A 27,285-nucleotide genomic window follows, 5' to 3' on the forward strand; every position below is an offset into this window, starting at 1 on the left:
GTGTTGCTATCAGTGTGTGAAGAGTGGGAGAAGAGGGTTGCATTGACAATCCAACACAATGGGCAGCACATTGAACACATTTTATAAGTGGTCAGAAACTTGTAAATAACTCATGAAAGAATAAAGTTACGTTGAAACCAAGCACACCATTGTTTTTCTTGTGACATTACCAGTACGTTTGATGTGTCACATGGCCCTCTTCCTATTGAAAAAACAAAAGTTGTATCCAAGATGGCCGACTTCTAAATGGCCACCATGGTCACCACCCATCTTGAGGAGTTTGCCCCCTCACATATACTAATGTGCCACAAACAGGACTTAAGTATCACCAACCATTCCCATTTTATTACGGTGTATCCATATAAATGGCCCACCCTGTATATGTTACCTGGCCAGCACAGTAAACTTGATGGTTGTTGGAGCCTCACCTGTCAGCAAAGTATCCAAAAGCGAAACTGCCAACCAAGAAGCCCACATTGAGAGTAGACTGGAACATGTCCACCAACCATCCATCTGAACACACCAGATTGAACTGAAAAAGGAACAAAGACATTTTTGCATGTCTATATGAAAACTTCCAATTTCACTTACATACCTGCACAGTTTAGTCAATTAATACAGAGAAATTTTAGTTGCTCAAATCTAAAGCAACTTTGTTAAGTTTACGCAAACTGTCTTCTCACCTCTGTGACGAAGGATTTCCTGCCTTCATACTGATACTCCCAGCTTTCCTGAAAGACAAAAAAAGTAAACATTTAATCCAATACGGACAGTTTAAACACTTCACACAAAGCTTTTCAGTTGTATTTTTCGGACATTTGTCTTCCCCAATGGGAACACAGGCTCCAACTAACAAGTAACTCTGTAAACTGTAAGGTTTCGCACTTTTAGAGGCCTTGTGTTGCTTACAACACACAGTGTCTTACCTTTTTCTTGTTGATCCTTACTGAATACAGTGAGGCAAAAAAGTATTTGGTCAGCCACGAATTGTACAAGTTCTCCCACTTCAAAAGATGAGAGAGGTCTGTAATTTTCATCATAGGTATTATTAGATTATTCTGTTATTATATGTTACCTTATATATGTAATCAAAGTAGTTGAAGTATGATACTGCTGTAGATAATATTATACCCTTTAATATAGAGTGTGTGAGCTGTATGTAGTTTAGTTCTCGTTATACTTTTGAGTTAACAGAACATATTCACATATTAGTTTATTAGATAAGTGTGCATCACTCTGTATCCTTGATCTGCTGTGAATGTATTACATGCTTAATTGTTGAATCATGAAGAGAAGCTTGTAAGCAGGAGACTCTGTGTCTAAGACAGGGGAGATAGACAGACCACATTCCATACCCCCACCTTACAGAAAGCAGAGAAACAACTGCCGAGGTCATAACTTAGGCGCTGTAACGGAGAAAGAATGTGATGTTTTGGCTTTTACGACTAGATGGGGGCCACTAGAGACTATAAAAAGCTGAGCAACCCGTCACCATTTGAAGACTGCTGTGACCCTCTTCAGGCATGTCTCCCCATCATGATGGTCCTTATGCTCTTAAGTGTTGAATTGTATGGAAATAAATGATTGTTGATTGAGCATTTATACACCGAGTATTGTCCTTCCTTCAGCCCAAAGATTCAAAGAATTGGGAGATTTCAACAACTTGGTGCCGTGTGACCCGGATCTTTGGTGTGCTGAGGAGGTGCAGATTTGGCCTTTGGTGAGATCGTGGGGCGAGGTGAACAGAGGACCGGTCCAAATATAAAAAGGTAAGCACAGCCTGTTGTATTATAAATACCAAATGTGCATATTGGGCTTTCCAAATTAATCTGTTCACTGAGTCACATGTATTTTCACAGTAAATTTGTCGGTGTCTGGTTTTTGGCGCAAGATACTAACAACATAAGTTGAGGCTGAATTCCAGTGTGTTAAATAAACTGCTTCTACCGAGATACTAATAACATACTACGTTGGACTAGTTGCAGCCACTTTACCTTCCACATTTAATTTTGTCTAATACTGGCTTCTGTAGCAATAATACATTAGAATTTCTTCTGAAGACGCGGCCATTAGTTCAGTACATTGAAGTCGAGGTTTGAAGTTTGTTTATGGTGTCGGTTACGTCCTGGCTCTTGCCGGCTATGAAATAGAAGTTGATTTAAGGAAAAGCAGATGCTGGCTCACGGTGCAGTTGAACGCTGGCAACGCGAGAGCGAAACACGTCCGTAGGTTTGGTTTATGATACGGCCGTGTTCCGGTGGTGCGGCCGTGAAGTGCAGTAGTGGTTGGTGCTAGTTTTAGTACATTGGATAGAGGTTTGACGGTGGTTTGTGGCGTCAGTTGAGTTTTAAGGGCTGCGGTCATAAAACAAAGTAAAATTTTACTTGCCAAGAAGTACATAGAGCAAAACCTGGTTTATGATGTCAGGTATAACTTCGGGGATGCAAGCATCACTTTTATGATGCGACTTTGCCCCGTTGTGGCGGTCATAAGCGCAGAGAAAGGGGTATTTTGGTCTATGGTGCAGTGTGCTTTAAGAAGATCTAACAGTTGAGCTTAGAGGTTTCTGTGTAAAATTCCCGCTGAGGAAAAGTGTTGTGTGTGTGTGTGTGTGTGTGTGAAGGCGCGCTCTGAGTGAGTGTGTGCGAAGCTGCGAAGCGCGCTCTGGGTGCTGTCTTGTGTGTAAAGCGCGCTCTAGGTGTTGTTTTGAGTGTGAGTGAGGCGCGCTCTGAGGGTGTTTTTTGTGAGTGTGAAGCGTGAACACAGTGACAGTGACGGTTGATGTGTTTGATTAGGAGGACACTAGAGCAAAGACACATTTTAGGATCAAAGGTTGATGCCTAGTGTACCTGTGGAAATAATTTTGTTCAAGGTGTGGCGACCCTCCTGGTCGTGGACGCGCGGCCAGGCCCAGCGGCGTCTGGATGCCAAGGTGGCAACTTGACTCCCGCATTAGCTACGGAAATAACACTGGAACGGCCGTGTAATCACGGGTTCACATTTATTCCGGACTAGAACAAGACACATTTTGCGAACAAAGGTTGAGTCTAGATTAGTAAAGAAATATAAAAAGGTTGAATTCCTCGTTTCAGTGGTTTGAAATTGTTTGCCTGTCCCCTGACGAGTGAAATTAAATAAAGAGGGAATTTGGAGCCACATAGAGATAGACGGGCATAATTGGGTGTATTACTCTGTGGTGTAATAAAAATAAAAATAAAAAATAAAAAAAGAGAGATAGTAAGAGGTGTGTAGTGGAGAATTACGACGCTGTCAAGGTAGGCGTGTTGCCTGCTTATCTGTTTAACATGTGATGAAAATGAAATTAAATAAATCTCTTAGTGTGTTAATACAGGAAGCTGCGGACCTGGACCAACTGCCCCCACAAGCACAGCGGCCGAAGCAAAATTATAGGTAATGGGAACCACACCCAGCACGAATCAGCAGCTGTGAAACAGACAGCAGCAAGGAGAGAATTAGAGGAGGAATTAAGAGAAGTTTTTAACTCATAAAATTGGGGCCAACGGACTTGTGGAGGTTGGGAAGGCGTCCGGAGCATCACAACAAAAAGGTGAAACAAAAACACACACAAGCAGAGAAATCTGAGAGAAAGGCTCCTTTTAAGGTAACGCCTAGTTTGAGAAAAAGATCAAATTAACCTGCCTGCCTACAAATGCACACACACGCAATGAAGAAACAGCTTACACTCATGAACACGTGAAGATTTTTCAGCAAGGCTAAAGCAGCGAAACTTAACATACATCTGTTGCTAAAGGATAAATACATTACTGACAAATAAACTCTCTGGGTTGCAGGACAACAATTTAACTTCAAAGAAAAAGACACTGGTCTGACCAACCAGTGAAGACATGACAAATTTAGGGGTTAAAAGATTCAAATTGTGACATGTTTTCTGCTGATTGATTGATACAAGTGATTACTGAATGAAAGAAAATTTCTTTTTGGGCTTTTAAACATGATCTTAAGAATTTTAACAGGTGCATGTTGTCCTGTCAACTTGGTGGGTTAGGAGTTGATTATATCGGGAGAGAAAAAACAAAAAAAGGGGGAGAGAAGGCTGACACAGGGCCTGGTCCCGGTGTTTCTCCCCTCTCGTTGTAATACAGCCAACACAACATCATTTTCCTGTTCGTTTGCTTTTGTTTTTTGTCTGTTTTTGTTTTTTGTTTTTCTCTGTATATTTAATTACAGGCTGCTTTGCCGGCCCTGAAAGCCGAGGCTGACTGGACTCCTGCTCTCCCCCATACGTGACCCTGACCAAATGCTGCAACAGCTGGACCCACAACAACAACCTGAAAAAGTCAACAGTGCTGCAGGAATGCGATCTCATGCAGCAGAGACGGAGAGCACTAAACCTAAGGCCCGTTTCACTACACGGGGGAAAATTCCCAGACTGCGTCAGCTGACAGAGCTCAGCTGTGACGAGACGCCCGCCAAGCCCGAAGGAAAAGTAAGGCTGAGCAAAAGAATGCTGACCTTGATAACTCTGCATTTACACTGTGCAGGACAGTGATGGACAAACACGGATGATCGGGCAGCAAAAAGGGCGTGACCGGGACAGGAGGAGTAACTGAGGACAGAAGGCACCTCAGAATGGACAAAAAAACACAGGAGAAGATGCAGGTTTCACCTGCGGTGAGCATGGACACTGGAGAAAGGACTGCCCCAATTGGGGTCAGAACCAGGGCGGACTGAACTTTGAGCAGCAGCAGCAGCAATGGTCGCAAACAAACTGAAAAGGAGGAGGGCAGGACCCCAGGGCATGCTTCAGGCCGTGGTTTACCCAGAACACCAGAACAGGGAAGTGATGAACACACACACACACACACACACACACACACACACACTGGAATGCTGATTCACTGAGAAGTGATCCACACACACACACACACACGCTGATGCAATGAAGAATGCTTTGCTTATGCTGATATGCAAAATGCTGCACACAAACATCCCAATGCATAATTTTTATGAGGAGCCATTACCATTGATTACTTAGAATGTGTTATATGTCACCCAGAGGGCATTTATGTAGATTTTAGGAATAAGGTCTAAAACGGTTTGGTTATGAAAACAATGTCTGTGCGTGATGTCTGTTTATGGCTCAAGGCCTTGACTGAATTCTTTGCTGTGCTTCACACAGCCCTGATGAGGAACAGTGGCACAGAGTGAAAATGATGAATTAATAGTGTAAGTTTAGGTTGGAGTACGGCATTTTCTGTGATTGAGATTTAATTCAAGGAGGAACAAAAGGTTCTCATTCCCACACAATATTGTCCCGGCAGGAAGCAAAACGTTCCTGTGAATTTCTGGTTGATTTTGTGGCTTTGCTTAGTTGATTGATGTTATCAATGAGCTTTGGCTTGTGTTCTTTCTCGTAAGCGAGAGAGGGATAGTTTTATGCTTGGACATGTCTGCAACGGGCCCTAGTTTGTGTTATTTTAGTAGTATTTTGTTGGTTATGTCTGTTTTCGTTTTTGTTACAGTGCACTGGGATAAGAAAATCTGAGAGGTGTGATCCACCGGTGGTGATATGTTGATATTTTGTGAGTTTATGATTTAACAATCAGCTCTTTAAACCAGGCCTGAAAGATTGAGATTTAAAGCGCTATAAAATATTATTACTGTAAACAGTTGCAAAGTGTGCTTCTCCATGATTGTAATTGGCTTGGGAGAAATTCACTTATAGGGAACACTGAGAAGTCCTGAGTCTAGAAGGATTGCACCGAGTCAATCCAGAACAAAAGAACAAAGAATTGTTTCCTTTTAAAATGATGACGTCATCTTGCTGGTGATGGAGGCTCGAATAGGTTGCGCGTGAGACTCCATTATCAGCAACATCTGGTATGAATGTGTATGGATGAATGCATGTGAATGGACTGTGATGGACTGACGACTAAAAGTTTTGACTGACTTGATACTGAGACAATGACTGCACTCACTTTAGGAATAGTAAATGCCAATAAACAATTCACCCAGCCGACAAGAGAAGGGTGGATGCTTCGCTTTGTTTTGTTTTGTTTTTGCAGGAGCAGGAGGATAAGAGAGACTGGAGGAGGAGACTGTAGCTTCACATAAGTATGAACTGCAGACTTAACACTTTGGTTGCTAATTCTGAGTTACTGATGTTTGCATTAAGAAAACTGTGCTATATTAGCTGTGTTTTGATTAAGGTATCATGTTATATTATTGGGAATGCCAAATGCTACAGTGGAGAAAACTATTGATATCACTCATGACTGGAATATGTTATTATTAACCATAGCAGGCCACTGTAAAAAGTCAATTAAATTTTATAGAGGAAAATTGCCAAAACTTTAACAATACCTATGAATGACTTGCCACATTCAGAATAGAGATATGCAATAACAAACATTGGTCCACGTGATTTAGGTTCTCGCTTGAAATAGTAAGTTATTAAAAGTAGAATATAACCGACAGGGACATTTGATAGGATGTGGTACTGCAAAAGAACAAGAGCAAAGTAAAGAAAGAAAACCTATTGTGTTTAGTTTTCGATAGATTCAAATTAAAATGTACCATTACACTCAGAGGATCAATATGAAATTCAATATATGCAAAATTTGTATGAAGTACATGACTGATAACTGTTCTGTCCTGAGCTTTTGTTTCTATAGCACCCACTTGACCACACCAACAGTTTCTCGCCACCAACAGGGGGTATTTGCAAAGAATAGGGAGGAATATCATCAAAACTGGGAAAGGTAAGCCCCGAAGGGGGTGATGACACCATAACTTTCACTTATGGTCAAATTCTCAAAATTAGACCCCAAACTTGAAAATTGTTCAAACATTTAGAGACAGAGTGGATAAACATAATGTCGCAAACCACATAAGGATGGAGCATTTGAATCAATAAGATGGTGAAATAACACGCAGTAAAATGTTGATTATGTTTATTCCAGTGTGCAGAGGAGTCAATTCCCTTCACAAAGTTTGTAAATTCACTTGAACCAAAATTAGGAGCACCCGGTGCTGCAAGAGTTAATAGTCACAATACCCAAGGATAAGCACAAGAGCATGACTGATATGATGGGACTGGGATTTTGCTACACTTAATTATTGCAGACACAACTAAAACTATAACTGAAACTAATCTAAACTAAACTAAACTAGCAAACAATTGGTAAAAACTGATTAAAACTGATATAAAATTGAAAATCTGAAGTCGAAGCTAAATAAAAATAAAAAACTAATGAAAATTGCAAAACTATTACAACCCTGGTCCAGACTAAGATGGCGTTGGACATGTTCAGGGCAGAATAGGGTTGGTGTGACCAAGGTGTGGTTTGGCTTGTTGTATGTACATTTCAAAATGTTACAGCTCTGGATGGACCAGTTACCAGGGCATGGAAGGATGATAGACTTTATTACATGGGGAGAAGGGAAATTTCCGGGATTGAAGATCCTCAGGGATAACAAGGCTGGAGCAACGGTACTCGAGAGAAGAATTTCTGATACTTTCTGAGATATGATGTCACTAACCTTCTCTTTTAATTGTCTAGCTCCAATGAATTGACACATGGGAGTGTGTCAAAAAGGGGGAAGTTGAGTCCGAACATCAAACAATGGTTTTATGAACATTTTATGACTTTATTTGTGTGTTTAATAATTTAGCTATGGTAAAACTTAAGCTTATAATGTGTTAGACTTAGAAAGGGTTCATTAATTTTTGATTTCTTTTACACACACATAGATTATGATTAGAATAGGTCCTGAACATAATATTTTAAACCAAATTTGAATCACTAGAACAATAATGGATAACAATATTAGATTATCAAGGCTAGGGAGAGAGGTGTTTTGGTTTTCTGTCTCTTGCAGAGAAAGGAAGAGACACCAGACGGGGACACGGAGATGTGAGGACCCTTCACAGCAGAGACAGATGTAGGGACTGCCGAGACAGCAACTGGGGTCAAGTGTCATGGCGTTTGGGCTCCTGGAGAAGATGGATCCCACAAACACAGCAATAACCATGAAGGGGTTGGCGAAAACCAGGAACACCAGACCAACAAGGTTCGAGAGACTCTTGGCAAAAAGGGGGACACGGCGGTGACCCCAAAACACACAGATCTTTGTTTGAAATCAGGGCAGAATAATCCCCAGAACTGTGCAATGACTAAAGGGTGGTCTAACCCCGGAGGTCGAAGAAAGAAGCTGAGAATCACCCAACTGGAAGACACTGGTAGCTGCAGCAATAAAAATAAAGGTTAAAAGCTCCTTAGACAGAGGTTCTAGTCTAAGTACGTTTGAAAGGCATAAGGTGGCATCAAAGGGGGTGGAAAACTGGAGCACCAAAATAAAGCTGTGGGAGAATTGGGGAGTGATGGGAGAGTCATCTGTAACTGCTGTTATGGTCGTAAGTTTAACTTTGCTTGCATCTGAACTGCGTAAACACAGAGGTCATCCCACATATGGTCCACCCGTTAAAGGGGGACAGAGGGCCTCAGGACCAAGAAGAACTGGACCTTGCGACCCTGGAGTGCATGTTATAAGTGATCTCTTTTAAGAGATCAAAAGGGGGAATTATTAGATTATTCTGTTATTATATGTTACCTTATATATGTAATCAAAGTAGTTGAATTAGAATACTGCTGTAGATCATATTATACCCTTTAATATAGAGTGTGTGAGCTGTATGTAGTTTAGTTCTCGTTATACTTTTGAGTTAACAGAACATATTCACTTATTAGTTTATTAGATAAGTGTGCATCACTCTGTATCCTTGATCTGCTGTGAATGTATTACATGCTTAATTGTTGAATCATGAAGAGAAGCTTGTAAGCAGGAGACTCTGTGTCTAAGACAGGGGAGATAGACAGACCACATTCCATACCCCCACCTTACAGAAAGCAGAGAAACAACTGCCGAGGTCATAACTTAGGCGCTGTAACGGAGAAAGAATGTGATGTTTTGGCTTTTGCGACTAGATGGGGGCCACTAGAGACTATAAAAAGCTGAGCAACCCGTCACCATTTGGAGACTGCTGTGACCCTCTTCAGGCATGTCTCCCCATCATGATGGTCCTTATGCTCTTAAGTGTTGAATTGTATGGAAATAAATGATTGTTGATTGAGCATAAATACACCGAGTATTGTCCTTCCTTCAGCCCAAAGATTCAAAGAATTGGGAGATTTCAACAGTATACTTCAACTATGAGTGACAAAATCCAGAAAATCACATTGTCTGATTTTTAAAGAATTTATTTGCAAATTATGGTGGAAAATAAGTATTTGGTCAATAACAAATTTGGTCAATAACAAAAGGTCATCTCAATACTTTTTAATATACCCTTTGTTGGTAATGAAAGAGGTCAAATGTTTTCTCTAAGTCTTCACAAGGTTTTCAGACACTGTTGCTGGTATTTTGGCCCAGTCCTCCATGCAGATCTCCTCTAGAGCAGTGATGTTTTGAGGATGTCGCTGGGCAACACAGACTTTCAACTCCCTCCAAAGATTTTCTATAGGGTTAAGGTCTGGAGACTGGTTAGGCCACTCCAGAACCTTGAAATGCTTCTTACGAAACTACTTTTTTGTTACCCGGGCGCTGTGTTTGGGATCATTGTCATGCTGAAAGACCCAGCCACGCATCATCTGGAATGCCCTTGCTGATGGGAGGTTTTCAGTCAAAACCTCATGAAACATGGCCCCATTCACTGTTTTGTTTACATGTTTCAGTCTTCCTGGTCCCTTTGCAGAAAAAGAGCCCCAAAGCATGATGTTTCCACCCCCTGCTTCACAGTAGGTATGGTGTTCTTTGGGTGAAACTCAGCATTCTTTCTCCTCCAGACATGACAAGTAGAGTTTTTACCAAAAAGTTTCTGTTTTTTTCATCATTTTGTCTCTCATAGTTGAGGTACACCTATGATGAAAATTACAGGCCTCTCTCATCTTTTTAAGTGGTAGAACTTGCACAATTGGTGGCTGACTAAATACTTTTTTGCCCCAGTGTATATGGACAAGGAAAATTGTTTTCTTTGGTTGTATTCTTAATAACTTATTATCTACCCATTATTAAACATTGCCAACTCAGGTGCTACTGAGTAACATGATTAAAAGACATGAAGATTAACAGAAAGCAAGAGGTATTCATTCATACTCATAGTGGCATTTTGGAGCCAGCCTCAAGTGTCCATTAGAGGAACTTTAGTATTTGGCACTTTGTTTTCTTCATGGATGACTTTTCTTCAGTCATCAGTGGCTGTGGCTGAAAACTAAAAGAAGTGCACTGGGGGTAGAGTAGGCCCTATAGCGGCAACCTTCGGTCCTTCTTTGCCGCTTCTGCAGAACGTAAAGTTTCTGACTCGTGCTCTTGTTAAGTCTCTTGGATGCCTTCCGGTAGCAAAAAACGAGGCGAAGGAAAAAAGGGGCAAAACATTTATTTTCCTTACAAATCGAAATGTACAAAACAAATGCCTCTGGTGGGAGCTCCGTTTATATTCCCTTTGTGTTACAACAAAAAATAACATTAAAACGGCGACGGTCAGAAAACTGTTGCTCCACGTCCTGCTTGCTTACCTAACCTTTTACCCACACCCCTCCGCATGCGGGCCAAATACACACCCCCTTTACGACATCCACCAACATTTTACAACAACAACAGACTAACAAAGCAGGATTAATTTATGGAGCACAGCATATTACATTATAACCTAAAATGATCAAGATTATAATAGAAACTTAAAGATCATGACAAATACTTAAATATGGCATGATGTAACTGAGTAAAATATTGGCCTGGACTTGGCTCCAACAGGCCCTGAGCACAGAACAAGCAAGAGCAATGTGTAGAATCTAAAACCATAGTAAATGCCTGTTGCGCTGATTCAAATTATTTTAACGCAGTGCTCAGGGAGATATCTGGTCTCTGACTCATCCGCAGAAGGAAAGCGACGAGTCCTAACATCCAGTCAGTCTCATAAGTAAAAATAGTGTAAACTATCTTCAGCCACAAGGGGTTCTACAACAGATGGTCTGTCCCCCACAGAGTCGTATTATCAACATCGTGGAGTCTGTGTGGGACTGATTACATCAAAAGCGACTGAGAGAGCAGAACACAGAACAGCTCTGTGAATTTCTCTAACATGCTGGAACAATCTACCAACCAAAAAACTGTACCTTGAACACTTTATCTTGTGTAAAAGTAGTTAAAGGCTGTTTTGTTTTGTTTTGTTTTGGGGTTTTTTGGCCTTTCCATAATGTCACTGATGAACAAAAACATAAAAAAAAAACATTTTCAGTCTTCTTTTTGTTTCTACTACCTATAACAGCACTGAATCCATTATTTAATGCGCAAGACTGACATTATTAAACTATAAAACTATAGTTAAATTATAAAACATCACCCATTTATCTACGTAAACTGTGCATATGAAACTATACATGAAACTATATGAAAATTATACATAAACACTGTGAAAAACAGTCATATAGGAACTGACCTTGCATGCTGTAAGTGGGACTCCACTCAGGTCCAGTTCCTGTGTGTCACAGGTCAGCTCTGTGGCATTCCAGTCCACCTCATACTGCTCGCAGGTGCTGTGCTGCACCAGTCCAGAGCTATTGACCAGAGGCACCGTCAGCCTGCGACTGTCTGTCAGGTTCCAGCCGCATGCATGCCTCCTCTCCACCACTGCAGGGTCCCGACACCAATGATCGGGGGTGAAACCCTGGAATACGATGCCGACATATACCCCTGAAAAGGGCAACGACAAGAGGCAGAGCAGGGCAAAGATTCGCCTCTGACAGCGGCCAAATGACCCGGCTTCTTCCAAGAGGTCATCAAAGGTCATCCTTACTGTCGCAAAGTTTAAGAAATCAAGTCAAATCTTGTTCTGTTCAGCAAACCATGGATCAGTGCAAACTATCAGAGTCCCTTCAGGCGTGCTTAGACCTCGCGCACCTCACACCAGTTGATCCACAAGTCCAAAGGGGCCAGATGAAACACAGCTGGGTAACAGCGTGTTACTGTTTAATAGAGTCAAACACAGGAAGAAAGCGGGATTATGCAATCATTAAATGTGTGTCTTCTTAAGGAATGCTTGAATGGTCTTAGCTTCAATATTTATGCACGATCATCACATCACATGACACGGATGGTCAGGTGTCTTTTATTTTTCTAAGAAAATGGTGTGACGTGTATTAACTACACAATAAAAATCACTGTGTTTGAATCACTCTGCCTCCATCCACTGTATTCCTGGAATTTGTAAAAAAAAAAAAAAATGTATATATAGAACAGTGTTACATTAAACGGTACATATTTATTTTCTCTTATTAACCGAAATCAAAGAAGTTTATAGAATTTAGAGAAAAATTAACTTGATTAAAAGAAGTTGAGCAAATCAGAGAAATCTCTGTCTGGCCTTCTTCACCTTGGAGCAGCTGCTCTGTGCCCGACTCTGTGTTTAGGCCCAGGGACCGTGGATAAATACACAGACATGTTTGTGGATATTGTTGTAAGTGCATTTATTGACTTCAAGGCATTCACAACCCGCTAACCCCAAAGTTTAACCTTCACAAGTAAGTGCCAAACCCTAACACTAATGTAAAATTAATTCTATCTTACATTAAAAAACGAATTCTTCAAAGAGAGACATTTAAAAGACAGCCAAAATATTTTGACTTCTAAAAGACTGACACCTGAAAAACTTTTTATAAATACTTAAAAAATATATTTTCTTCCTTCTATAATTGTTGCATCTTTGTAGTGTGCAGTGTGTGTTATTCAAACTTGACATTGTTACTAACACATCCTCACCGTCATTTTCATTTTCTATGTAGTGATTTTGATCAAAACCACCTTTGAATGGTCTTCATAATAATAAAGGTTATGAGCATTTTCTAAGTCCTTCAGAAAAACCAGGCTTCAGTTAAAGACATGTACATTTCATGTCCTTAAAAATGTTACTATTGTGCAGTGATCTGTCAGCGCATTTATATTAAGCAACTTCTCATCTATTTTCATTGTAAATGGCAGCGTCTGCTATTCCTGCACCACAGTAGAAAGAAACAATGACACACAGTTGATTGTTGACTTTTATGATACAATTAGACTGAAGCTGGAAGCTGCGTGGAGAACCCTGACTTTACTGAAATATCATTATTATTATGAGGGTTTTGATAGGATGTGTTTTTCTTACTTTAACCTTTCTTAGGTAGCATTAGGATCATCATATGATCATATGGTCTCATGAGTTGTATATGTGTGTATTTCTTTGTCCTCTGTTGCATGCTTTGTTGTTCAGAAACATTACTACCATTGTATTTAAGACTTTCAGCTGAATTGACTCAGTCTTGTGTATGTCACATGTAAGGTCAGCTGTTTGTTGTGCTCATGTAAGATTTCTCAACTCTTACTTCTATCATATTTGTAAATTGCTTATATCACAGATTTGAACAAAATTAAATTAAGCCTGACGACTAGGCTGTGTTTCTTTGGTTATAATAAGAAATCGTCTCATATTCCTACGTTTTTAATAAAACAGATTTCAAATATCCAGCCAGTTTTAGAAAGATTGCCTCTTCCTGTTTTTGCCTCCACGCCATTATAGACTGTATAGAAAAGATGGACATAGCCAGGAAACAGAAAGAGTTGGGTTTTTTCCACAGTCTCGAATTCATTATTTGCTGCACAGCAACATCTTGTCAATGATAAAGTAGTCACACCCTATCACTCAATTAATAAAAACTAAACTAAAATGAATAAATAAACACTGCAACCAAACAGAATTCAAAACAAAAAATAATAAAGACACAAAACTATTCTTGCTTTGACTCAAACCTTTAGCCTATATTTTGTTATACAAAAGAGATGAAAGTGAAATATAAAAAGAAGATAATAAACCTTTATTATTTTCTTCACGTGCTACCGAAGAATAATTAGTTCAAAAGGCCAGTCGTTACATCTGAGAACAGATAAATTCTTGAGGTGTTACATGCACTCCAGCTGTGTTTCATAACGATGCAGCAGAAAATAATTAAATTGCTGTGTTTTTAATCACATTTTTTTCTTCTGTTTTGCTCCAAAATCTCTCATAAACAAGGATTTCGACCTGCTGCCCTTTTGCTGTCCTTGTCAGGACAATGATTAACTAATAACTGAGCTGTCCTATTGGTCCTCCCAATATGCTAAAAGAAGTCCAACAATAAACCAGGAGGTATCTGATCATATTAGGGTCTCACCATGGACCTGAACACAGCAGCTTTCCTCCTTGGAGCTTTGCTCTGCAGTGGTAAGATATTCATCTTTGAATGATAATTATTAATAAATGTATCATAGCCATTGAAGAGGCAGTTGTTGGATTCACTGTGAGAGTGCCTCATTGATATGTATTAGGAGCTTAAATGCAGAGTTTTTGTTCACACAGCCACATAAATGTAATGGAAACAGGTCAGAACAGACAGCATTGGATAATAAATTTAAAGCTAAACCTCATGTCTACAACTGATAGATGATGTTAACTGTGGGCTCAACGCAAAGATGTTTTATATAATGGAATGTAATGCCGGATGTAATTTCTCTCAGCCCATCTATGGTCTAAAACGACCTTCTTTAGCTGTCTTTTATCTGATTGACTATCTCTTGCAAACAGAAGGTTTGAGTGGAGGTAGGCGGGGCTTCTATGCTAATAGACACACCTGTGTGGCTGTGATGACCAAAATAGGGATATCAACTCTCAATGCCATCATACAGAATGAAAAAATAGAAAAAAGAAAAAAAAATCCTGAAACCTAGTGTTTAGAGGAATCGGAAGCGTGAATCTTTCCTTAGTAGGATCATTTGTAAATACATTGACATCCCCATTTGAAAATTTCGACATGCTTAATAAGAGTATCCACCAGTGTAACTAATAATGTAGACTTTCTGATTCAAGATTAGGTCAAATCAACAAAAGAAAGTGATTTTTCTTAAAATTTTTTATCCTACCTACCTTAATTACATCCCAGTAATGTAACAGAAGCTTGCTTAAATAATTTTGGAAATGTTCAGGCAAACAGCAAAGAATAAACTAACAAATCAATCAGTTAATAAATAAAGCTTTGGGGGATTTTTTATTTTTGTGTGTGTATGATTGCAGTTGGTGCTACTGAGATAGAGGGCTACTCCAGAACTGAAGGGGCATGGATCCTCTCACTGAATAAACGAATGTATTCAGTCAGCACTTTGGCCGAATGTGCTACCAAATGTAACACTGAAACACTCTTCACATGCAGGTAAGTTCATACCTCACACTCCCAGTTGTTTTCATCTTGGGTATTAAACAGTGCACACACACACTACATTTATATACATATGTACTTTTTTTAAAAAACAGGACTTTTATGTATGATGAAAACGACAGCGAGTGCTGGACAGCAGCTGCAAACTCTAAAACAGAGAATATCATGCGCAGAAGAAACACAGCTTTATATGAAAAAAACGGTAATGATCTTCAAATTCCTCTAAAGTGATATAAGACTGAATTGTCTGTTTTTGCATTTGCTTTTCTTTGTCTCTGGTGACTGTTCTACTCTGGTTTGTGTGATCTTTTTAGTTTTCCTAACATTGTGGTTAATTTTTAGCCAATGTGTCATGATCAATGATGTTTGGACTGTGTCTGCAAACACAGTGGAGCTGGATTGCAAGTTAAACTGTCATGATCAGGCTGTGTGGCAGGCAGGAAACAGGACCCAAACGCAAACTCACGGGAAAACAGGACTGAACTCAAAATACAGCTTTATTGCTGACAAAAGATAACACCGATACAAAATAACATGAAACTAAACTGGGAAGTACTAAGGAACTGACTTACGAGGAAACACACGGAGGGGCACACAGTCATGAGGGAGAACGCGACACCGAACTGAGGGAGACGCAGACATAAATACACAGAGGGTTAACGAGGGAAGTGGGAACACAGGTGACACTAATAATCATAACAAGACACGGCAGGAGTAAATGCAACACTGACGGGAGACTGTCAAAGTAAAACAGGAAGTACACAGAGGTTCAGACAGGAGGAGAGAGAGCACGGGGAGAACACAGACATAACGGGCTGGGGAAAACATGGAATAAAGCACAAGGAGAGACGAGGGCTCACAGATACACAGAGGGGCACACAGGGGGTAAGAGTCACAAGGGGAAAACACATAAGGAACAACGTAACAGAGCAACCCAGGAAGCATGGCCTAAATAAGGAACAATACACAAATACATGAAAACTAAAAATACTGGGCCAACATGGCCCAGGACCATGACATAAACACTACTGTGGTTCAATCTGATTGAATACAACACAATAGTAGAGTCCTGTTGTTTCTTTTTTCTTTTCTTTTCTAGAATATCTCTTGGAATGCGCAAATGGGATAGGAACAGATTACAGAGGAACAAAGTCCAGAACAAAATCAGAACAGGTCTGTCAGAGATGGGACGCAAGCTACCCACACAGGCCAAAGTATGTATTCAACTGATTTAACTTAACCATTTCTTATCTTTTTATTATTATTTTATTTCTATAGAACATTTAATAACAACAAAATATTGGCCAAAGTGCTGTGTAAACATAAAAATTGCACAGTAACAAATGACATCAGTAACAAATGACATCAGTAACAAATGACATCAATAACAAATAACGAATACCAGGTAACAGATGAGTAAGTAGATAGATAGTAACTCTCATGCAGTGTTGAAAGCCAATGAGTAAAAATGTGTTTTAAGGTAGGATTTGAAAAGATTGACGGTCGGGGCCTTTCTAATGTGGAGAGGTAAATCATTCCACAATTTCAGCGCCACAAACGCAAACGCCCGGTCACCTCTGTGAAGCAGCCTGGACTCAGACGTGGCCAGGAGCAACAGATCACTTGATCTAAGAGCTCTAAAAGGCATATAATGCTGCAGTAAGTCAGACAGACATTCTGGAGCCTGTCCATTCAGTGCTTTATAAGTTATCAATAAAATTTTGTATTTTATTGATGACATTAATTTTTGTTAATGTTTCTGCTGCAGTTTCACGCCGCAGAGCCACCCACGAGCAGATCTGGAGTCCAACTTCTGCAGAAACCCTGATGGGGACAAAGGGGGACCCTGGTGTTACACCACTGACCCCCAGAAACGCTGGGAGCACTGCAACGTACCCAGCTGCTCTGGTAACACACACACACACACACACACACACACACAAACAAACACACACATATCTAATTATACTCTAGCAGCTATTTTACATTCAATGGTCTTCATTTGGTTTAATACTAATATATAATTTGGAACAACATTATCTGCTATCCATGGCCCAGCATATCAGATACATCAGGGATTTTCCTACCCAGAGGAATGTATAGTCTGCAATGGTGAGGACTACAAAGGAAAAATCTCCACCACTGAAAACGGCTTCACCTGCCAACGCTGGGACTCTCAGAAACCTCACAACCATGACTACCATCCCAGCAGGTAAGTGCAAAACCTTTGTGAGTTTAACAAGCCTTTTCTGGATTACTTTCTGGATACTTCTTCTTATACTCTGTGCAGTCTACCACAAAAGTATCTTGAGGAGAACTACTGCAGAAATCCAGATGGAGATCCCCGACCATGGTGCTTCACCACCAGCCCATCCAAACGGTGGGACTCCTGCGCCATACCGCGCTGCAGTAAGTCTCAATTTTTAAATGTTTCCTCATTAATGAACTACAAAAAGGCTTTCACAGCTGTTGTTTGTTGCCCAGCGTGTTCTTCTGCAACACAATTAGCATGATGGTCAAAAATTAAGAATGTCATGTGCAAGAGTTGTTGCAGACAAACAAATATATTCATGTTCCAATGAAACCAGACATTCAAACTTCATAGTTTTTGTTGCTCAATTTATTTACAGGCAGCAAAGTATTTAAATTCAGTTTATTCAAGTTCAACTAATGTTATAGTGACCTGCTATTTTAAGTACCATGATTAAATCCAATCAAGGTGCAGAGTTAAGCAGGCAACATTTATTTCAGGTGTTCTTTATTGATGGCAAAATCCCAATTCAGCAGCTTGTAGACAAAACACAACAACCCATTCAGAAATCCATGTTGAATAAACATTGAAATATATATATTTAAATAAACTCAAGCTACCATCATCCACTGCCAGAAACTACTTAAAAGTATAAGTAAAATGAATAACAGAAAAGGAAGAATAGAACTAAAGGAGACTTTATGTAAATGAAGTTGTAAGAAAGTATAAAAGACAACAAAATACAGAGAATATGCTTCACTTCTTTTTTTGCTGCATTGTACATGAAATACACCTTTTCTTCCGTCTTCAGCTGCTGAACCTTCCACCATTGTCCCAGAGGTCGACTGTGTCACCGGGGAAGGTGTAGCATACCGAGGAACAATTGCTGTAACTGAGTCTGGCAAAACGTGCCAGAGCTGGTCGGCTCAGGTGCCACATAAACACAACCAGTCCCCAGAAAACTACCCTTGCAAGTAAGAGCTGTATCCAGGAATTAATGTCCATCCTAACGTGGCGAACCAAATATTAGTGGGAGTTTGCAGTTTGCAGTTTTTGTCAATAGTTTTCAGCTCTAGTGTGTGTAGCACCTACGTGGAGTCATTACCTTGGTTATTAGGGCGATCGTGGCTCAAGAGTTGGCAGTTCGTCTTGTAAAATGAATAGTGGAATTGTAAAGCGCTTTGAGGGTCTCGAAAAGTGCTATATAAATGCAATCCATTATTATTATCCATTGGTACTGTATATGAGTAATTTTGGGCTAGTATCAGAAGATTAAGAACGACCCTTAGAGCTCTGGTACATGAACGGCAGAGGAACCAGACAAACACAGTTGTGTGGCTTAAAAGTACTTCAGTGATGTTAAGCCTTTTAAAAGAAATTTGTGAACAACACAGGATTACAACAGGTTTTAACAGAACTTCAAGTATAAAAATTTCCCCCAAAGTAGCAAAAAAATAGAATAAAAATAAAATTGTGCACAAGTAAAAGATTAGCCTTTTTAAGTTCAAATGTTACCGGTGGGGCCCATGACAAACGGATGTATTGCAACAGAGTCCGTCCGATGAGGAGTGTGTGTGTGTGATTGTCTGTAAACCACCGCCTCTGTTCAAAGATGGTCGCTCACAGTGGACATAGATGGCTTCTTTCACTCCTCTTTCAAACCATCTGTCCTCTCTGTCCAAAATGTGAACATTGGCATTTTGGACAGAGAGGACAGATGGTTTGAAAGAGGAGTGAAAGAAGCCATCTATGTCCACTGTGAGCGACCATCTTTGCGGTGGTTTACGACACCAACTCTCTGCCATCTATAATCCAGTTTTGAGTTCCCTTCCCAGACGCCTTAATGCCCACTCACATCCTGGGCCATCTGATCTCAGGAATTCGCATGATAAGGTGGGGCCAGGTTTCACAATGAACTCACCCGAAACTCTGGCTGATTGGGACCCACACCCAGTTTCACACCTTGGCTCAGGCGATTAGAGGATCATCAGGGGGTCCTTTTGTCCCTCTGTGGGGGAGTACTCCCACTAGGTTTATATCTGGGACTCTCCACCATTTGACCTTAGAACTGAAGAAGCTTCTCGGATGAGAGGTGAAACGTCTTCAAGCAACTTAAAGAAGTCCAGACGCTTTTCTTTGCAAGCTCCTTTGACTTATTTTTATATTAAGTAAACACTGCATACTTTTTATTTAAAAAGAACTGTAAAAAGAACAAAAAAGAAAATGTTTAATATTACTTTACATTAGATGGTTTGAAATGTTCATTGAATTTATTCAGTAACATTTATGAGAAAAATATGAGAAAAGAAGAAGAAATCTGTTCAAAATTATTTTTTCAGTGCAAATATGTTTTCATCTTCTTTGTCAGAGGTCTGGATAATAACTACTGTCGTAACCCCAACAATGAACTGATGCCCTGGTGCTACACAACTGACCCCAGCAAACGCTGGGAGTACTGCAACGTGCCACGGTGTGGGGTTGCACGCACACAAGGTATAGTGTTAGTTAAGCTATCTCGTCCTTGTGTTTCAAAAATGAGTGAATCTCCCCCCTTTCAATATCCCTTGCTGCAGGTGATCCAGTGATCCCCCCAAATGAGGAAGACTGCTATGAAGGGAACGGTTTCAGTTATCGGGGCATAACATCAGAGACCATCAGTGGAAAAGAATGTCAAAGTTGGAGCTCCATGACTCCTCACAGACATTACAAAACTCCAGAAGCCTACCCTGATGCGTAAGTATTAAACACATTCAGTTTTTATGGCTAACACAACAGGATGACACAAGAGGATAGGACAGCTAACCTTGAGAGGGGGAAAAACTATAAAAAAAACTATATTCTAACACAAACATGAACCAGGAATTCATCACTACACACAAGAAGAATGTTAGCATGCTGAAGATGTACCTTAAACCTATGTGGTAAAATCCATGAATTTTTAGCAGTCTGAATTCTGACTGGCAAAAAAACAAAAAACAATTTTTCCAACTCCAATTAGATCCATCTATTTATTAAGCCCCCTCTATGGGCTTAACTCTAAAGTATCTTGTTTAATAGGTTGATGTCTTAAAGTTTCAGGGGCTTTTTTTTTTTTTTTTTTACAACAGGGACCTCAGAGGGAATCTGTGCAGGAACCCTGATGGGGACCGAGCTCCCTGGTGTTTCACTACAGACCCCGCAGTCCGCTGGGAGCACTGCAACTTGAAGAGATGCTCTGTCAGACCTTCAGAAGTCAGTTCTCCTTGGCCACACATCGCCTCCATTGCCATCCAGACTCCACCGGAAAAAGGTGAATCAGCTTTAAGTGTCACATGTTGTGCTTCCTTGCCAGTTTGTTTGACCTTTCATTCACTTCCCTTGTTTTGCTGCGGCTGTTTTAGACTGCAAGATCGGAAATGGAGCGACATACCGAGGTCCAACCTCTGTTACTGCGAATGGTGTGACATGCCAGGCGTGGAGTTCTCAGACTCCTCACAGTCACATCAGCTTCACCCCAGAGACTCACCCCACCAAGGGTCTGGACGGCAATGTAAGTGCGTGGGTGTTGCAATAAAAACTCTTTGTGGTAAGAACAGATTTTTTTTTCTAGCTTCTAACTCCTCTGTCCACTATCAGAGCTGCAGAAATCCAGACAACGATATAATTGGACCGTGGTGCTACACTACTGATAAGGACAGGATATGGGAACACTGCCAGATCCCTGACTGTGGTATATGAACATTGTTTGTGTTGGCATTCAGATTCAGTGTGTTTTATTTTAATTTGTTACCATCTACCAACCTTTTTAACCACTCTATCAGCATGAATGATGCTCAGTCTGAACTGCAGACTGTAGTAACCCTTGCTTTCTATTCACTCATCTCAACCTGTGTCACCCACCAGACTCTATGGTGGGTCTGAATCTATCCACATGTGTTCTGGTATTCTAACCATGTTAACAACAGTCAATATCTCATTTAGTTCAATGAGATTAGCAACTATCAAACAAATATTGTTTTGGTCAGAGAAATTCACACATTGTCTCAACAATAAAAAATCTCTGTCTCTATCTATGCCGCACCGCTCTATCATGCTACTATAAATCCCATTATTTAGAAGTGGAAATAGGCTAATACCTCTTTGCAGCTAGTAGATGCCAGTGATGATAATACATATTTTTTTCTCTTTGGACTTCAGATAATTAAAGATAAAGACAAATGACAGTAAGTGAATGTGAAGAGCTGACTTGTTTGGGAGAGCCAAATCCTGTTCAGCTCTGCTGAGAATCCATGCAGACAGGGTTGGGACTTTATTTTGATCAGCACACTATGTGCAAAGACACACAATCATACCATCATGGGAAAGATGGTAGTGGGCAGACTTTCTAAAGCCAGTGAGTGTAGTGATACAGGCCAGGTACACATATGAAAATATCCATCAGAGCAGGATCAACAACAAACCTAAAAATACTTCTCAGAACTGTTCAACAGTCTGTGCAGCTGTACTTCTGCTGCAGGTGTACCATGGCTTTTTGCAATTCAAACCAAAACAAATCACCCCAGACAAACAGATTAGGACTTGACTGAGATGATACCCACTGACCTCTAGCTATTTTCCACTCTGGAAAACAAAACATTTCTGTCCAGGTCTCAAACCCCATGTTTGTTCTCCCCAGTAGTGGTAAATACACAAAAGTAAGACTTAATTTAACAGTAAAAAATTGCTTACAAAAACACAAACCATTCGTATTTGTTAAATTAGACCTAAATAGAAGGCATAAAGTGATGCTAAATGAGGCCATAAGAGCCAAAGCCAAACCAAAAGAGCAGAATCTCTTGATCTCAATAATGTGTGGAGACTGGAGCCTGTCCCAGATTTCAGAGGGTAAAAAGTGCAGGATTACCACATAGAGATGTCCAGTCTTTTAAATCTACAGTAACCTAAAATGCAATGGAACATGTTCACACAGCCAGCTGATGGATCCCAGCACATGACTTTGACACTGTGAGGCAATACACAGTGCTGCTGAATTATTGTCCAGCTAACCAAGACATGCTAGAGATACCAGATAAAATCCATTTACTGAGTAAAATGGATTAATAAACCTATTTTTGTGCAAACTTTTCCTTTGGCTTGTTGCTAATGAGACTATAAAGTTTAAAGTTTAAACTAATTCAGTGTTTTTGTTTCACTCATCTTCTGAGAATTCATGACAATGAACTACTGCTTTATAGTTGACATGAAGTGCGGAACACCAGTAATCAAACCAAAACGTTGTTTTAGTCGTCTTGTCGGCGGCTGTGTGTCGAATCCTCACTCATGGCCCTGGCAAATCAGCCTCCGAACCAGGTGAGAAAATAACACCAAAAGGACTTACATTCATAATATAACATGTACAGAGTAATTTAGATACTTTTGACTGTTAACTGTAAATACTGTAAAGACTTGTTCTTGTTGTTAGAGAAATAAATACATTGAATGTTAATAGCGATATGTTACAGTATTTTATATTGATTTTGGCCTGGGTTTTGTTTGTCTGTTCACTTTTTAGTTCATTTGTTTTTGAAAGCAAGCTGCTGCTGCATCTCGTCTGTACATTGTGAAACAAACATCTGTTTCTCTTTCTACTAGTATAGGAAAACATGTCTGCGGAGGAACTCTGATCGACCCGCAGTGGGTCCTTTCTGCTGCTCACTGCTTCGAGAGGTAGGAACAGGACCACCATTAACAATTAAAATCAAATTCTGCAATAACTCAAACAGTGATTGATTATTCCACCAGCTCCATTTGGCCTTCAGCCTACAAGGTATTCCTGGGTATCCACACGGAGAGAGGCAATGAGCCATCGAAACAAGAGAGGAGACTTGAGAAAATAGTAATGGGACCAAACAGAGCAGATATTGCTCTGCTTAAACTAGAGAGGTCAGTATGGGTCTAATCATCCTGGGTCAGCTATTAATGATATTACACAAACAACTTGGTGCAGATCTGAACTTTGATCTTAGCTAACCTGAAGGACTGAAGCATGGATGAAATATGTGTTTTTGAAAGTATTAACACTGAGACTCAGCTACCAGACTTGTTAGAAAACAGGCTCTCATACTTTAATCCAGCATACAGATACTGTCTATTAATTATTTAGTTATCCATCTGATATTACAATTATCACAATATCTATGAAAAGAAAGTGTGAAAAAAAAAAAAACAATAGTGCTATCAGTCAAATTCATCTATAATTAGCCGTGAATGGGTAGCACCGTCTATTACAGCTTGCTTATACTATCATAATAGTGGGGTAATAAGGTGGAAACAAGTAGCCAATAATGTGGAAGTAATGTAAAAGTGTTATCTTGTATGAAGCGTAATCATACTGGAATAATATTACATTAAAATGTATGTAATTGTGTAATAATATAGGAGCAAAAGTATCCCCATGAGTTAAACCAATTAGCAATAGCTTAGTGACAAACTGGTAACAATATGATACATACTAGCAATAAAATGGTAACACCCATGCATTAAAATTGTTATATTATATTATGTGATATTAACTTATTTACATTTGGCTCAGTGTCCCAACCTTTTTGGAACTGAGTATGCAGAAAAATAAGTAACTTGTTGACACGAGTTTGATCTTGTGAATGCCATTAAAGATATTTGCATTTCTTTCAGCCCTGCTATAATAAATGATAACGTGCAGCCAGCTTGTCTCCCAGAAAAGGACTATATAGTTTCCAGTACAGCAGAGTGTTTTGTAACTGGATGGGGTGAGACTCAAGGTACGTCACATAGATGTGTGCTTTTTTTTTTAATGTCTGTGGATCTTATTGTAATGACAGAGTAAAAACTGACTGATACAAACTGTAAGCTTTACTGTGGCTCTCTATATCGACCAGCAATAATTACTATTTTTGAACATAATTTCTAATTAATGATTCTTTGTTAATTAAACACATTACATCTTGGACAGGGAGGTTTAGCAGTTTGGTCAATTGTAAAAGTTTTTAAAAACTTTTTGAACACTGTAAATAATTGTCAGCGCTCTATAACACAAGAAACTCCACTGTACATGTATTGCTACACATCTTATGACGATGGTGATGAGGAGGAGGAAGGTAATTGCACACAGGTGTGTTGGCAGGTACAGGAGGCGATGGCGTCCTGAAAGAAGAGGGTTTTCCGATTATCGAGAACAAGGTGTGTAATCTACCAGAATACCTGAACGGCAGAGTTCAAAACAACGAGATGTGTGCCGGATATATCGAGGGAGGAGCGGACAGCTGCCGGGTATGAAAAACACAAACCTATGAAAACTGGGGAAAGTTTATAAAATGTGTGTGTTTTACTTCATCTTACTGACCTGACATATTTTAATAGATTTCCAGAAACTAATGACTGAAAAGATGAATCAGATATATAAATGTTTCATTTGTTTACAACAGTTCAACACAGAGTTTAGTAATAGTAATAATTTTCTATAGTAAATTCAAACAGTTAATTATTCTCCACCCATTAATGTAATTTAATATAAACTCAAAGGTGCTTTGACATTTGTGAAATTTACAGATAAAATGACCAAAATCAAATAACTTGCATGTGGAACTGTACAATAATCCAATACTTGGAAAAATCTGATTGTATAACAGGTAATTTATGCTTTTGATACGAATGTTTAATTATATTAAATAAAACCTGTTAGTCCAGCTAAAACTAGACATACTTGTTTTAACTTTTTACATCCGTTCTTCCATATGTGGTTTATACAATAAGGATTTCCTGAGCACATTAACATTCCAAGTTGTAGCTTTAATATGAATAGGTTTACATCAACATAGAAAGAACTGTGTGGGAAAAATGGCAGTTTTAACATGGCGTACCCAGTTGCAAGGGTTTGTTGCAGGGATATGTTGTCCTTGAAAAAGAAAATTAAAAAGAGCTTACTCATAGTTTGACATCTTTCAAGCTGAAGTTGTCAAACAGTATGAGGAGTAATGATGTGGCTATGCAAATGAAAAATATAAGAATCAAATATTATGAATTTGCTTTCTTACACATGCATTTAAGATCATTTGGGGAAAACCGGCTTGGGCTATTTTTCACAGCTGTCCTTTCTCACATGTAGCGCTCAACAGGTAAGCAGTTTCAAATACTGAAAATTCTTCAAGTGTGTGAGGTGAAAGAGCTGCTTTGATGGAGCATACAGAAAGCAGTACACTCACTTTGGTGAATGCAGTGGTCAGCTGTTTGTGTCATTCAAACATCAATTTCACTCCAGCAACAAACAGACTTTTCACTATTTAGCTGGGAGGTTAAAGATCAGACATTTTTTGTCAGGTGATTCTGCAAAAGTTCACAGAGGAAGTTCTTTGGTTTGCCAGAGTTATTGGGGTTCTTTCCAGAAAATGATTATAGAAATGTTGGAGAATTTCAGTCAACCCGAGTAGCAGAAGTTAAAGACAAAGATCAAAGGTTATTTGCATGGCTGCAAAGAGTGTCATCAACACTCTTGAGGATTTAAGTAAACACTTGACTTTGTCTACTGCGTGTTAAAAAGGCTAAACAGCGCACATCACTTTCAGTACTGGCACAAACATATTTTGATTAAACATACACATTCATTAAACATGAATTCATTAAACATGGAAACATGGAAAAACAAGCCCAAATTACAGTGTGGACTGTAGATATAGAAAATTTGTGTTGCTTCTAAAATGGATGGGAAATAACTAAATACGAATGTTTTGTTTTTGTAGTTTCAGGTATTTGGCTTATTTCCTGAGCCATTCTCACTTTAACCCCCATCATTTTAACACAAATATGTTTACTTTCTAAGAAAGAGATTTTTAATATTGCAAATAGTTTGTTTATTTGGCAAATAAGCACTAGTTTATTGCTTACACAATAATGCAGAAAAACCCCAACTTCCTTCGTGTTTCCTGCTCTTTTCTAGGCTGGTTTCAGCAGCTGTTAACTTAAACATAATCAAAAACTGTAGTTATTTCTACACATGTGTTCTCCTCCTGTAGGGTGACAGTGGTGGTCCTCTGGTGTGCTATGAGCAGAACAAGTTTGTCGTGCAGGGTGTCACATCGTGGGGTCTGGGCTGCGCCAATGCCATGAAACCTGGTGTCTACGCCCGAGTGTCTAAGTTTAAGGACTGGATAGACACAACCATCAAAGCCAACTAAAAGCTATCATCTGCAGTGTGTTTACTGAGGATGTCTTAACCTGTATATATTGTTCTGCTCTGGCAATGATTGACTTCATGACATGGAGTTTTTCGGTTTTCTATTCTATCCGGAAGTGGATAGACTAAAAGCAGAGCAGCTTACTGGTTTCAAAAGCAATGAAAATGTTTCTGTAACAGGTTAAACTTTTTTTTTTTAGAAGCCATTCTTTACAGAAAATGCATTACAAATCTACTTCTTTGTGGTTACATTGAGTGAAATACAAGATAAAGATTCAGTTGTTGTTTCCTACTTGATTGTGTGTGACTTAATTTAGTTTTAAGACATTCCTACAGTTTAACCAATTGGTGTGTGTTATCTGTCTTCATAGATAAAGCTTGGTGTCATCAGCATAGCAGTTAAAATGTATACTATGCCTTCTGATGATACTGCCCAAGGGAAGCATGTATAAGCAGAATTGGTCCTAGCACAGAATCCTGTGGAAATCCATAATTAACCTTAGTGTGTGTGAAGAGGACTCTCCATTAGAATGTAAAATATGTGTTGTGTAAGCGTGTTCTTTCCATAGCTCAACATCCCTTACACCGTGTATTGTCTGATCATAGCG

At 39.5% G+C, this 27,285-nt stretch overlaps 2 protein-coding genes across 3 annotated transcripts in view; one reads left to right on the plus strand and one right to left on the minus strand.

Moving 5' to 3' along the window:
* LOC120725510 (solute carrier family 22 member 2-like) overlaps positions 1-12,169 on the minus strand; it is an 18,292-nt gene extending 6,123 nt beyond the window's left edge. Inside the window, exons 1-3 of one of the 2 annotated variants that reach the window (XR_005694128.1) lie at positions 11,480-12,169; positions 684-731; positions 429-532 (exon numbers count right to left, since the gene is read on the minus strand). Coding sequence is in view for 1 of the 2 variants with exons in the window: in XM_040018475.1 (XP_039874409.1) it covers positions 429-532; positions 684-731; positions 11,480-11,830 (503 nt within the window). In the remaining variant the exon portion in view is untranslated. The remainder of the gene's footprint in view (positions 1-428; positions 533-683; positions 732-11,479) is intronic. The other variant, XM_040018475.1, reaches the window with a different exon arrangement.
* A 1,994-nt stretch (positions 12,170-14,163) lies between these two features.
* On the plus strand, positions 14,164-26,838 carry LOC120725507 (plasminogen-like). The gene is made up of 19 exons (XM_040018472.1): positions 14,164-14,272; positions 15,119-15,254; positions 15,356-15,462; positions 16,360-16,474; positions 17,029-17,168; positions 17,319-17,472; positions 17,551-17,669; positions 18,323-18,485; positions 19,880-20,004; positions 20,085-20,244; positions 20,619-20,800; positions 20,892-21,040; positions 21,127-21,220; positions 22,725-22,839; positions 23,122-23,196; positions 23,272-23,412; positions 24,163-24,269; positions 24,632-24,777; positions 26,517-26,838. Exons 1-19 carry the CDS (start codon positions 14,224-14,226, stop codon positions 26,676-26,678), a joined length of 2,439 nt encoding a protein of 812 aa, XP_039874406.1. The 5' UTR covers positions 14,164-14,223; the 3' UTR covers positions 26,679-26,838.
* Positions 26,839-27,285: the final 447 nt, after the last annotated feature.

Source organism: Simochromis diagramma, unplaced genomic scaffold (genome assembly GCF_900408965.1).
Source record: "Simochromis diagramma unplaced genomic scaffold, fSimDia1.1 OVJJ01000802.1, whole genome shotgun sequence".
NCBI lineage: Eukaryota > Metazoa > Chordata > Actinopteri > Cichliformes > Cichlidae > Simochromis > Simochromis diagramma.

Excerpts from the sequence above, each read along its gene's own strand:
- LOC120725507 (XM_040018472.1), top strand. The coding sequence starts at position 14,224 with ATGGACCTGAACACAGCAGCTTTCCTCCTTGGAGCTTTGCTCTGCAGT. Across the intron at positions 20,801-20,891 it reads CCAGACTCCACCGGAAAAAG|ACTGCAAGATCGGAAATGGA; the intron begins GTGAATCAGCTT and ends CGGCTGTTTTAG. Across the intron at positions 23,413-24,162 it reads GCTCTGCTTAAACTAGAGAG|CCCTGCTATAATAAATGATA; the intron begins GTCAGTATGGGT and ends CATTTCTTTCAG.